General features: G+C 37.7%; 1 protein-coding gene across 5 annotated transcripts; it reads right to left on the reverse strand.

Moving 5' to 3' along the window:
- Window positions 1–2,760, reverse strand: LOC140857735 (uncharacterized). Of its 5 annotated transcripts, none has more exons than XM_073256936.1 (6): window positions 2,243–2,760; window positions 2,051–2,133; window positions 1,922–1,958; window positions 1,688–1,790; window positions 907–1,555; window positions 1–247 (listed from the first exon to the last, which is right to left on the reverse strand). In XM_073256936.1, the coding sequence occupies exons 1-5, from the start codon at window positions 2,475–2,477 to the stop codon at window positions 949–951; spliced, it is 1,065 nt and encodes a 354-aa protein (XP_073113037.1). In that variant the 5' UTR covers window positions 2,478–2,760; the 3' UTR covers window positions 1–247; window positions 907–948. The 5 variants fall into 5 exon arrangements, with proteins under 5 accessions (XP_073113037.1, XP_073113035.1, XP_073113036.1 ...); XM_073256934.1 differs by lacking the exon at window positions 1–247 and adding an exon at window positions 499–812; XM_073256935.1 differs by lacking the exon at window positions 1–247 and adding an exon at window positions 499–822.
- Window positions 2,761–13,484: the final 10,724 nt, after the last annotated feature.

Consider the following 13,484-nt stretch of genomic DNA (forward strand, 5'->3'; position numbering starts at 1 on the left):
ATAAATATGGCTAGAAAACACAATCTCCATATGATACATAGGAGGACATTAAATGTCATCAGGACATTAAATGTGATGACATTATAGTTCAGAAGCAATTAAAAACTCGAAGCACACCAAAAATGTGATGACATTATATAGTTCAGAAGCAATTCAAAGCTCGAAGGACACCAAGAAAACTGGACTTAATCGAGTTCACAGTTGATTACTTTTAAATGGCTTTCATTTCCCTTCACATTCCGTATGCCTACAGAATGAAAACGCAGCAAAATGTTGTTACAATGGATTTATTTTGGTATTCTCAAAAATTTACGTTTACATGTTGTAAAAAGTTCAAGTTTTGAAATAGTTGAATGGTTTCTAATTATAGAAAGAAACAACACAGACTAATACTTTGACATGACTAATTATGAAACAGAAGGAAAATAGAAAAACGCAGAAGAAAACATGGCATATATAAGAGTCACAAGTAGTCCCTAAACTTTGTCAAAGAAAAAAGAAAAATAAATAACGTTGACTATTATTTATTAGCTAGCATAATAAAATATTCTTACAACAGTGCCATTGGCCATCGAAAGCAGTGGCAAGAATCTCAGCAAGTAGTCATTGGCAAGTCCAAAGACCAAGGAGCAGGAATCTAGTCAATGGCATCCTCCACATCCAACATGCATGCATGAAGTATCATTTAATTATACAAAGAAGAAAGGCACACTCGAAGCTGCACATCAAACCACATGTGCTTCCGACCAATTTTTCGCAAGGCCTCTATGAGCTTTGCCTTCGGTTGGAGCTTGGAAAGGATATGGAAATCTCTGAAGTATCCTATTAGGCTCTAATTAACACCATTGTAGCGAGTACAAAACAGATGGAAACTAAAGGAATAGTAACAAGGATAGACTATCTCACCTTCCCTTCAGACGAGTACCACGAGATCTCACTACATTCCACTCATATAGTCAGATCTAGAGTACTTGTCCTTCTTGCTTGCTCTCCACTGCCATCTTTCTCCTTCAAACTGATAAGCTTTGAAGCCTTCTCAACATCTCTAGAACACCCTTCCTGTTTCGAGAAAGGAGAAGCCAGAGCGAGGGATAAGCTACTGTCTACTTCCTCATCCTCCCAATATCTTTTCCTCTTCTCATGCCTTGGTGTGATGTTAAGCGATAGATTCAAATCTGGCTCATGATCATCATCTCTCCACCTCACTGTGAATTGTCCTCCCAGTCTCAATGATGATGGTGGTCTTTGCTGATCAATCTCTTGGGTGCAGGTGCTACTCAATTGGCCAGCCTGTTCGATTCCTCTTTCATGCCATTGGGATTGGGAGGAGGGTTCTAATATTCCTCTCGGTCTAAATTGGGATCTTCCAATTTTATGATCATAGAGTGGATGGAAATCTTTAAATTCTCCATGCAGTTCACAACTAGCTCGATCATTTGGAGTTAAACTGCCCATATGGATATCCCGAATGCCCATCATTCTGTGATGACCTTTGAAGATCATCTCTGCAGCTGAACTATGAGACCCCAGACCCATGGTGCTCCAATATCCATGACTATTCAGAAAAGAATCATATCTAGTTAGGAATCAGAATACATATTATGTCATGGCGCCGCTACTCATGATCAAACATGGTTTTATAACAACTAATGAAGGATTGTCGTAGTGTAATATTAACTAGATATACCTTGAATAGGTTTGAGGTCTTTGATCAAAGCCTCGTAATGCAGGAAGATGGTGGAAGATGTATGCATGCCGCTCCCGACCGTCAGTCATGTTCCTTGAACCATCTATAACAGCAATTTTAAAGGTGATCGAGCCTCCAAATTATATAAAAGAACATCCACAAGGCAATAATGAATTTTAATTTGAGCTTGTTTGCAGTGCCTTCTAACAATAATTAGTTGAAGAATTAGCTTACCTCGATCAGATTCATCCATTTTTTTGCTCCTATACATCTGAAGTCAAAGAAATTTAACCATTAAAAAAGAAAAGAAAATCGAAAATTTGACAAATACGATGAGTAATACCAAATTGTTCACGAAATTACTTGTAAATGACTCTTGACATGAGCGATGCTGAGGCCCTTAACGTTCATCAACTGGAGAACTAACTTAGGCGTCGCTCCTGCACCTCAAGAGCGAAGAACAAAAATAATAAATCAACAAGATCCTAGATAGAAGGGCAGCTAGAATCCTTATATATCCTATTGTGTGTCAGGAAGTATATATGGTTTACTCACGATCTTGGCCACCTAGCCTCTGGACAGCACGAACAAAGCAAAGATGGAGATCTGGTGTCCACCGGAGCCTAGGATTTGTGGATCGGATGTATTGCCGTACAGAACTTGAGTTCCCCTTCTTCTTGCTTTCCTCGGTTGTGCTATTGCTCGAGCTTCTACCATTTCTCATGTTTCCATCACAGTCCTCCTCATCATCTTCCTTGCCACTCGATTTTTCAGAAAAATTCTTTGCCATCACACCTTCTCCCCCTCAGCTATCACTCAAAGATGAAACTAAACAAAGGGAACCAAGAGGATGGCTCTAAATTTCTCCAATTGCCTTCACTCCCAGATGGCCTAAAGAACCAGAGAGGATGAATTGTTCCACCGATGATAATCCCATCAAGCAAACGAGATGGGTGAGATCATCACTTCACCATCATATCATCTTATTTGACATGTGGAGAGAAAGAAACAAGGCAGAAGCTCCAAAAACCCTAACCCTAAGACTATGAGACAACTCCCTCGGTCCCTCTCTCTCTCTCTCTCTCTATCCATTCTATGGATGACCTATGCATATTTGATATTAAGATGACCAAGCACGGAAGTTTGCTTGTGTGAATATATGCGTGCATGGTGTTGGATAAGTTGAGGGCATCACCATGCGTACATGTATTCATATACATACATACCAACATCAACACATGCTCATGCATGCATGTATGGGGGGGGAGGAGAGAGAAGCGTGAGGTGGAGGAGCGGTGGCAACAGTGTGAGATCACGTTGCTGACTCTGATGTGAGATGTCGGCGAGACCGACCCGAACTCGAAGGCCGATGTCGCTCTCTCGTCGAGAATCACGGAATTTATCCCAACTTGCACCCAAAAAAAAAAAAAAAAAAAGTCTCGCTTGATTCTTCCCTACTCATGTTGGTTAATTACTTGGAAAGCCTCGGCTTTTGTTTTCCCAACGTAGATCCATCTCCACTCATTAATTGCAACTAAAATCAATGAGGTCTAAATCAAGCAATTGCCAAGATTAAAAAAAAAAAAAAAACTTAGGAATAGTCTGATGATTGGTGCTCATGATAATATGCAGCTGGATAGGAACTTATTGTTAAACATAATTGTTAACTCTCCCTATAAAATATTACCATCATATAAACTCGAGGGATGCCATTTAGCTCGGAAAAAAAAGAAAAAAAAAAAAACACGATGCACACATAGGCATGAGAGCAAGTCTAGTGCATGGAATACATCTGACTAGCTTGTGTTGATGGGAGCTGTGGTTCAATAGGACAATTTGATCCACTCAACAGCCCATTTGGCACAAAACTAATTACATGGTGCTTTGGCCAATATGTGCAAAATATATTGTAAGACCTCTGCATATAGCTAGTAGCCGCTCTCCTTGTGCCAAATATGGAAGTCTTCTTAAAAAAATGCTTTCAAAAAGAGAAACTTGGATAGTGGAAAGAATATTGGGAAGGGAAGAATTGGAAGAGACAGGAAGATGGTTACAATTAGGTGCTTGTGCAAAATTTTATGGAAATATGAAACTCATGACAAGTATGTTCATCATTCTATAATATAATTGGGCAAAATTCTTTGAGGTTGTAGGCATTAGACAAATATAAGAGAGATGTAACGGATTAATGATTTGTACATTTCTTCATTCAATGATAATTTCAAGCACACATATATTGAAAATTTTATTTAACTAGCTAGCTAAGGAGATGCCTTCGGAAAGTGATACCTATGACTCAACAAAAAGTTAAAAGGTTACATGCAATTACATTCAAATAAAAGCACCATACATTGTAAAAAAAAAAAACACATACATAAATATTTTCAAAAATATATACATACATGTATGGAGAGAAAAAAAAATCAATACCAATAATTTCTTAACATATTTTAGTCGTTTCATTCCCCTTGATCAGGAGAAACTGTATCCTACATGGTGTGCATCATGTGGCCATACACGCCACCTATTATAACTGCTTATTTCTATGATGATGCATCGAGATGAGTGCTTAGTGAATAGAGCCCATAAAAATGAGCGGCGGTAATGGCATACACGGCCATGTGGTGCATGCTGTGTAGGATATAGTTACCTTTTTGGCCATAGCCCATCCAATAAAATCAGGGATTCAATTCAACCTAGACTCTACCAAGGAGTCAGCCAAGCGGTTGTTTTTCTTCCTTTATCTTGAGGACACATCAACAAAAGCAGTTAAAGATTTGAGTCTGCCTTTAACTCAGAAATTGATAGCAAGCCTCTTGAGTCCATCACAGCGCATAACAACAATTCTACTTTTTTAGGTAAGACAACCCAAATGATTGAATTTAGAGTCTGGGACTGCAGAAAAAGCTTCCACTACTTGACTTGCACGGTGCTGCTAATCATCGAACCTATCATATCTAACAACTAGTACATTTGCGACAATAACATTCTTGTCTCTAACCGGGAATTAAGTGGACTTTGTGAACCACCTTGCAGTAGGATAATTAAGAAATAAGGGCTTATTAGGTTTGGGTCAGCCCAAAGGGTCCGCAGACACCACCTGGTAGGGCCAAGTCTGGACCAAGCTGAGCCTGGGGAGGGATTTCTTTTTCCGGAGGAAGACTTAATCATGAGCCTTGTGGTCCCTATTTGGTGACATACTTTGACTTATAGAGGAATGCCTGCGTTCATTCAGTTTAAAAGCGTGTCTTACCATATTGATTGGTTATATAATGCCAAGATTAAGTGCCATTAATATATAGCTTTGAATGTGCTGGTTGGTTTGGTTTTGGATCAAAATTAGCAGATTCTTTATTTATGATCTTTTTGGGTCAAAATTAGTAGGTTCTTTATTTATGATTTTTTTTTTTTTTTTGGAGTGAATTATGCTGAACCCAAGGCAAGATAAGAGGCATATATTAAGTTTAAGAAATCCATGTCTAAGAGGCTATGGGCTTGAAATGTTCATTTATGTTAAGAGAATGGCTCATGAGATTTTCAGAATAGGATTAAGTGTGTTTGGTGCAACAACATGAAACTTTTCATTGTATGCACAGCATCTGTACTAGGAGAGGCTAATCTCCATCTTTCTACCTTCAATCAAACCCTCGATCTCTTGCCTAGCTAATGGCAAGAGGTGGCATCAACCAAATTAAAGTTCAATGGTCCTTTTTTTCTTGATGTTTTAACAATGTAGACTTTCGATGAAAAAGGGGGAAAAAAAAGATTGAATGGAAGACTAGCAGCTTGTTTTAATAAGAATATATGTCAAGCATAAAGTTCATCGCTAACACATATATGTCATATATACCTAGCTCATTCTCTCAAACTTATGCCTTTGAAAGTCATGCAAGCTGTACATATTTACTTTTTTTTTTCTCAGCGCTCATTTATACCACGTTTAGACCATGATCAAAGTATGACATCACAAGGCAATCTTTGCACTGAATTTTCAAATATCCATCTGCACATGGATAAAAGGTCTGCTAGGCCTTAGTTCAGCTCAGGATTATTAAGAAGAAGTGAAATGGAGTTGGTGTTCCTGGAATAATTGTTCTTTTTTCCATTAGTCTCTTTCTGTTTGAAAAAACTCCAGAGTTCAGGGCATTTTAATTTATTCATGTGAATAAGTTAAAAGAACAAAAGGAACACTTATTTTAAAAACAAACTTATTTTAACTCCTGCCTGGAAAATGTGACTATTTTAGGTTCAAGCAAGTTTGATGATCAGAACTACCATTCAAACCCCTGCAATTAAGAGTTTTGTATTATATGTCTGCCAGAATTTCAGAAGGTGACAACACCTTCAATTTCACTGTCAATAGAGGGACAACACCTTCATATCAAATGATCTATTATACAGTAGATATCATATAACATCTTAGAGATTCGGACATGATTCCTCATATCATCATGATATTCATTTATTACCTAATTTGATATAGGCTTAAAATGTCCATAGTTGATACAGTGCTTTTCATGTGATTCATCTGTGCCATTCAGTATTAATTTTGTTGTCCCCATCTACATGGCAGTGGAAAATTAATTTATACTTCTTCCAAATTGTATTGAAGATGATCACCATCCATAAGTTCCAGTATCTTGGTATGACAAATTGGACAGGACAAGTCACCTGACCCTTTCTTTAGGAAGAAAAAATACCATTGTTGCTCCCTGGTCTTCATGTGCATCACATGAGCCTAGCTTTTTCAAACTTTTGATAAGAACAACACTTATGAAACCACAATATATAGAGCCTGGCCTAGAGAAAAATAATTACCACTCGCATCCAATTGAAGGGTGCGGTCGCAAACTTATATGAGATAGGAACATGGACACTGCATATATTATATATCTTCAATATGCATGCAGTTGTATGCAATTCACATATCCATCAATCTTTTTTCTCGTCTCATTGCTGTTGCTCAAACATAACTCTCAATAAAAGGTAGCAATGGATAAAAGAAAATACAGTACACAGGGTGGTTCAAATAGTTCAGTTACTTGTGCCATGCATAGGCTTGAGATAACACAGTTCAACCAGATAGAATGCGACTTCCCTCAGAAAAGACGTTGTGGGAGAGTGTGTTACAACGAAGCAGAAACACTGGACTCGTCAAATGATTCTAAGATGGATAAAAAGTCAAGCTCGTGTCAGTCGGGTACCAAATCATGCCTAACTTTGTCTCTTCCTTGAAGCATGTTGGTCCGCCAAATAATAAACAAATCCTTATAACATGCTAGCTAGTCCCAACAACAACTAATAGTCCCAAATATTAAACACCGTATTGGAAATAGAAATCAGATCTATAGTTAAAAATTTTGTAATTTCTGGTGCTCATGATTTAACTATGCGTAGGGTTTTGTTTAGCATAGAATTACGTATGGTCTGTATGCTTATGTGTCAGGAAGTTTCTATAAATAAATAACTTGGATCCCTTCATCGTTGCTTTCTGGAAAACTCTCATTAGAAACTGACAGATTTGTCTGCAGAGGTATTAACCAAAGAACTATAGGCTGGATTCTCCTCATCTGGTTCTATTCAAAAGAAACAGCCCAACGGCTCATTCCGTGCAATGGATCAGGTCAGATATTGAAGGCTTGTGGGATGGATATGGAAACAGGTTCGTGGAAGTCCATTGGCCACCTACTATTGAGCCGTCCAAGTTATCAGCTACCTGTCCGTGGAAAAACTTGCCGACCATATGGTTTCGGTGAAGATCTTAGAACTTAGCCTCGTTTTGCTGTGCGTCTCTGATCACGACTGCATTGAAACGAGATGGCACCGGCCGGTAAGTTCTTCATCCGTTTGCCCGCAAAGTGTGTGGTGCAATCAAAATGAGGACATGCAGATAAGGTTGCGTCAGCTGATTGGAAACTAGGCTATGGCCCAGTGATTGCACCCCTTTTTCCGAATGTATTACTACCTTTTTGTTTTGCTAAAATGCTATATGGTGTTGTTTTTTATTTCTTTCTTTCTGCGAGAAGAAAATGGGTACCCCATTATCATTTCATTAAGCTACTGAAAGTGATAGAAGATAGGTGATATCGATAATTAAATTCGTCTGTGATGCCTGCTGCCAACTGATGCGTACCTTGTGAAAGTCTATTTGAGACTAGAAGGCTCGATCCAATTAACACCTGCCATCTACTCATGCTTTAAGAAACTTCCTTGAGTCAATGGTGCGAAGGTTTCAAAACCTGTAGTCTTCAATAGAAGTTATAAATGTAGTTTGAGAAGTTTAAGGGCATATCAAAGAAGACTTTTATGCGTGCTGAAAAGTTTGGGGGCTTGAAAATGTTACTTGTGAAAGGTTTGTTATGTATGTGGATGGTTGTGGATTCAAGGATCGAGGTCTGCATGTCAAGAAACCATTTGAATTATTGTCATGCATGTAGAAGTCGAGGTAGGAACTGGTGTTGGTTGCAAGCAAAAGTATGCTGTAAAAGTGCCAAGTGAGATCAAACGTCTTGCATGAATTACCCCATAAGGCATGTAGCGCATTGGTGATGCAAGTGATTCATCCAGAGCGTGGGAATTGAACCCATGGGCCACCATCCGCAACTACCTATGTGCAGCCTAAACTTTTGAGGATATATCTGCAGCCTAAATTGCCTCTTGGGGAGGTAGATTAATAAAGTTAGCTCAAGACTTGCTTCTTCAAAAGAAAAATTGCTCTCTTGGAGAGGTAGATTAACTTTAATCGGCTCTATTGTGACAGCTCTTCTTTCTTATTATACGTTTATCTATAAATTGCCGTAATAGATTATTAGCAAAATCAATAAAATGGGAAGAGCATTCTTATAGAAAAGATCCGACACTATCGGTGGTTTTCATTGTCTAGTTAATTAGGATGTTGTTAATTTGCAGATCCGAAAACAAGATGGTGATCAGAGTGTTAGAACTTTGTCCCTCATGAATCAATCATTGCTGATAAAGTAGGCATAAAAGTTTCTCCAAGGTTCGAAGGAATCATGGCATGGTAGCACCAGATTGCTAGAGCTTACTATTCGAGGAGGAAGCTAGGGATGAGAGTGAAGAAGTCAACATCAGGCCTTTCACCCATTTGGAAAGAAGTGAGCTAATAATAAAAGTTTTGGAACTGTGTAACCTTTAAAATTAGAAATGAAGAATCCATTTGATTTTGGGAAGATGTGTGGGCTGATACAATTTCTTTATGCTCTTGATTCGAGGATCTTCATGTTCAGACATTGAAACTAAATCTTCCAATTTTCTTTTATTGGAACCGGAGTACTTTGAGGTGGTGTGTTCGGTTAAGAGATCCTTTATCATGGTTTGAGACTCAGAGGTTGCATCTCTTGTATGACCTTTTTGCTTTGATTGTGCGCTGTCTTGTATCATGGAGGTTCCGATTTGAAAACTGACCCACAATGGGTGTTTCAGTATTGACTCTTTCTACAGCTTTCTCAATTTTGGAGAATTGAGATGTTCGTATCATAATGCCATTTAGATGAACCTAAGTCCACAGAAGGTGAAAGTATTTTTGTGGTTAACTGTTAAGAATAAACTACAGATCAGCGAAATTCTGAATAGGAAGAGATAGAGCATTAGTACTGGATGTTCACTTTGTGGAGCTAATATTGAATCTATTAACCATCTTTTCAGATGTTCATTCACAGAAGTCACTGGACAACCATCAAGTTCAAATGAAATTAAAGGGAAGGCCTTCCACATTTCGTGACCTATAAATGGACGGTTTGGAGAAGTAAGACAAAGCCAAGATGAGTAAGACGGTGTGGCATCAACTTTTTGGAGCCATCTGCTGGGAGATCTAGAGGGAGAGAAACACCCACATATTTCTGATTAAGAAAAATTTTGTGTTTTTGGTTTTGCAGAAGTTGCTTCAATCATTTTATTGTTGGAGATTTCTGATCTCTTCTAAATTTCAGACTCATCGTCAAGAGTTATGGATTAAGCTATAATTGTTGGCCCATCCTCCCAGTAGCTAAAAGTTCTTTCTTATTGTTTTGATTCTGTTTCCTATTTAGCAATATGTTTGTAAGCTGAATTTCTATTGTCAGGCTCTGTTAAGAACTCTGTTACGGAGCACTTTGTATTCCTTGTTAATTGAATAAAATGGGGGGTAGCTTCCTACTACCTCCTGTTCACATTTAAAAAAAAAAAAAAAGCAGCATAAATTGTTCTCCAAAAAATTATTGTCTACGGTACACTATTTTTGTATATTATATATAATTCATAGCTCAGTTATTCTGGGCTGGCTTCATGAATTAGATCTCCACTATGTTTCATCCATTGCTGCATGCTTTGCCAGATCTAGCATTTTCCAATTCTCTCTATAAAGCATTCTCCATAACTACTGTAGGTCACTTTGGTATACACTTTCATTCCTTTTTTAAGCCTTTGAGAGTTGCTTCCACTGTCTTAAAAGAATTTTTCTGCAAGTATCATACCACAAGTTATCGAATATCCTATAGATCAATCTAAGTTAGAAATCACAAAACCAACCCTCAGTGACATACGAATTCATGAGTAGCAGGTTCCAAAATTCACGATCATAATGGTCTGAAACTTCAATGGAAAAAACTGACCTGAACCAGATCAAATAACAAGCGCAAGTGTGTATACTTAATTTTTTGCATTAAATCTACATTGCATAACAGCACCAAAATATGATAAATCACAACTAATTTCAGACCTAGCTTGAGTCCTTAATTTATCAGATAAGTCGGATCCAAATCCAATCCTATAATTAAAATCCTGGATTTGATATAAATCTTGCAGTTGAATTTAGATTTCAGTTAATGGGTTCAAATCACTCTATACCACATCTAGTACTGTGTTTAGGGACATTTTAGGGCATCTTCCTGTGGGTTAGGTAGCTTAAGAAAGCATATTTTTGGATTTTCATACCTAAAATACGTGAGGAATAACTAGTCTAGTCGTTGGTGCAGGAGGTATATTTAAGTAATCCCGGTTGCTCTGGTCCTGATAGGATTTTTAATGGCTGGTTTGGTGTAGAAAGATTCACTCACACACCCAACCTGGAAAGGTCAACAAAACGAAGCATATAATATATTGCATGAGCATACGTGATCCCTATGAATGCGGATCTACTGAAGGATGTTTGTTCCCCTACTCTATCACCATGCATGTCATCCAAACCATATCTCCATGATGCCAAATGCCAAAGCTCCATCATACGCATGTCATGCTCTCACCTCCCATACGCTCTAAAAAGGTTATATCTCCTACAGACTATTCCTGCTGAGCCAGTGATGTGTAGTAATTTATTTTATTTTCTATGTTCAGTTGAACTTGGAAAGATAGGTTTTATCTGAAAGGGGGTCATGCAGATTTTGCTTGCTAGACACTTGAGGAACTCATCAACATGTAGAGTTTGATTTGATTAACAAAGCCCATGTATTTTATGGTGTCAGAGGTATAGTTTAATGAGGATTGAATCATGTTCCCTTTCGTTTGCACATCTTTAAATTTTTCTCTTTGTGATCGATCATGGTTTAGATTGATCAAAAGTGTCTAAGTTCTTCCTCATGCCTAAATAAGATGACTTCAAATCTTTTGAGGAATTGATAAAAAAAAAAAGGGATAAAGATAGGGGAAATAACAAATAGAGGTAATTAAAAATGATCGTGATATAATATAATAAAATATATAATTAATCATGACAAAATAAGGAGGAATAAGTCATGTCCATTGCTCCAATCATGGTCTCTTATGTTACTCGAACCTAACATTGGAGTAAATCAACTTCTTTGTTTGTGAGCATGACTTGAGCTATTTTCTTGATAACAGAAAGATATCCACCATCACTTCACAAGTCACTCGAACTCCATCCTTGAGCAAACAGACTTTCCAATTTCCATTGCATAAGTCTTTCTACCTTCATGTGTGAGCAAGTTGAACCTTTAATCTATTGAAAAGCTTGACATTTATGCAGAAGTAGCTAATATCTTACTGGATGGAAGAAAGGGAAAAAGACAGGCAGCATGCAGAAATGCAATATTATACTTAAAATCACATTGCTGTGCCTTGGATAATCGCTTCTCTACTCTCTTCTATTTTTTATTTTTTAACACCTTTTTCAGAGTCAGACATGTTTACAGGGAAGCTAACTCTGCGGTAGATTGGGTAGCGGCATACGTTGCGAAGCACACTGGCGATTGGTTGTGGACTTGTTTTGATGTAATCCCAAGACAATTTAAGAACATTTTGTTTTGAATGTATTCACACAAGATCTGTATGAATGATCTATTTTTATCAAAAAAAAAGAGACACCTCTTTCATAGACGGGTTTTACTTACCAATTTGTTTTTTTACGTTCATTATATTTCAAAATCATACTTGGATAATTTGCATCCTCGTGGTCTTGGATGAGCGTATCATCATCTTCTTTGCCTATGATACCAGTTTGATCATCTTGATGTCTAGCAGAGTAGTTTGCCTTCATGGTGCAACACCATGTTGTTGCATATAACTGTTTTCCAACTTTGGACAATCAATTTATTGGTGCAAGTAGTCCGGCAATGGTCTATGCCTCTTGGTTAAACTGTGGTCTCTCTTTTCTATCTCGGACTACCTCTCAAATGAGGTCGACTGATCTCTAATTCTGATTGGATGCCTCTTATACAAAGGTTTGGCTCCAAATTGGCTATATGGAAAAACAAATTTATCTCATTTGGTGGAAGGCACACTCTCGTTAATGTTGTGCTTTCTTCTCTTCCGGTTTACTTCATGTCCTTACATAAATTCTCCTCCTGGTCATCAAGAAATTGGATAGAATTAGAAGAGCCTTCCTTTGGAAAAACTCAGACTCAGTAAATGGCATCAATTGTAAGGTCTCTTCAACCAAAATTTACCTTCCCAAAGAGGAAAGTGGGCTTGGAATAAAGGATTTGAGAACCTTCAGTCAATCACTTCCAGATAAATCGGGCTGGAGTTTTTTAAAGGATGATCCAGGATGGTGGAAAAAAATTGTAGTTGGTGTATATATCAAGCGGGTCAAATTATCTAAAAGTTGGAGACCTATTAGACTCTGTTCCAATATCTGGAGGGATGTTATCAATTCTATGCCACCTGTTTGGAATAGAACTAAATATATGGTTGGTAATGGCTTAAATGTCTCATTTTGGCACGATTGCTGGATTGGTTTCATCCTCCTGACAATCCTATTCTCTAATCTATTTAATAGTTATTGTGGTAAAAATGGAACGATGGCTTTCTTCAATTTTAATCTGGGAAAATGGTTATTTAGACTCACATCCTAATCTCCACTAATGCTGCAGAAAAAAGCTGATCTTCTCTCCATTCTCTCGGATGTCCACCTGAATACCGATCAATAAAAGATCACTTGGCAGTCGGAAGGCTCGAGTAACTTCTATTCTTCTTTCTTATACAAGTTCCTTATATCTAGAAGTTTGAGGTGGTCTCTGGCTAAAAAAATCTGGAAGAATAAGCTTCCTTCAAAAGTCAAATGTCTCATGTGGCTCACTCTGTTGAAAAAGCTTAATACCAGGGATCTTCTCCAAAAGAAGCTTCATAGAAACTTTGGTGATTGTGTTCTTTGGATTGGAGCCTGTGAATCTGTGGACCGTTTATTTGTAAACTGTCCTTTTACCGCTTAGATCTGGTCTTGGATATGTGACAAATTAAATGTCCCTCTTGTGTCTGATAATTTGACTCAAATCTATTCTTTTTGGTACAAACATAATTACAACCACGATCTTCGTCAACCTATGCTCATGGTGCGGGCTGCGTT

Source organism: Elaeis guineensis, chromosome 5 (genome assembly GCF_000442705.2).
Source record: "Elaeis guineensis isolate ETL-2024a chromosome 5, EG11, whole genome shotgun sequence".
Taxonomy (NCBI): Eukaryota; Viridiplantae; Streptophyta; class Magnoliopsida; order Arecales; family Arecaceae; genus Elaeis; species Elaeis guineensis.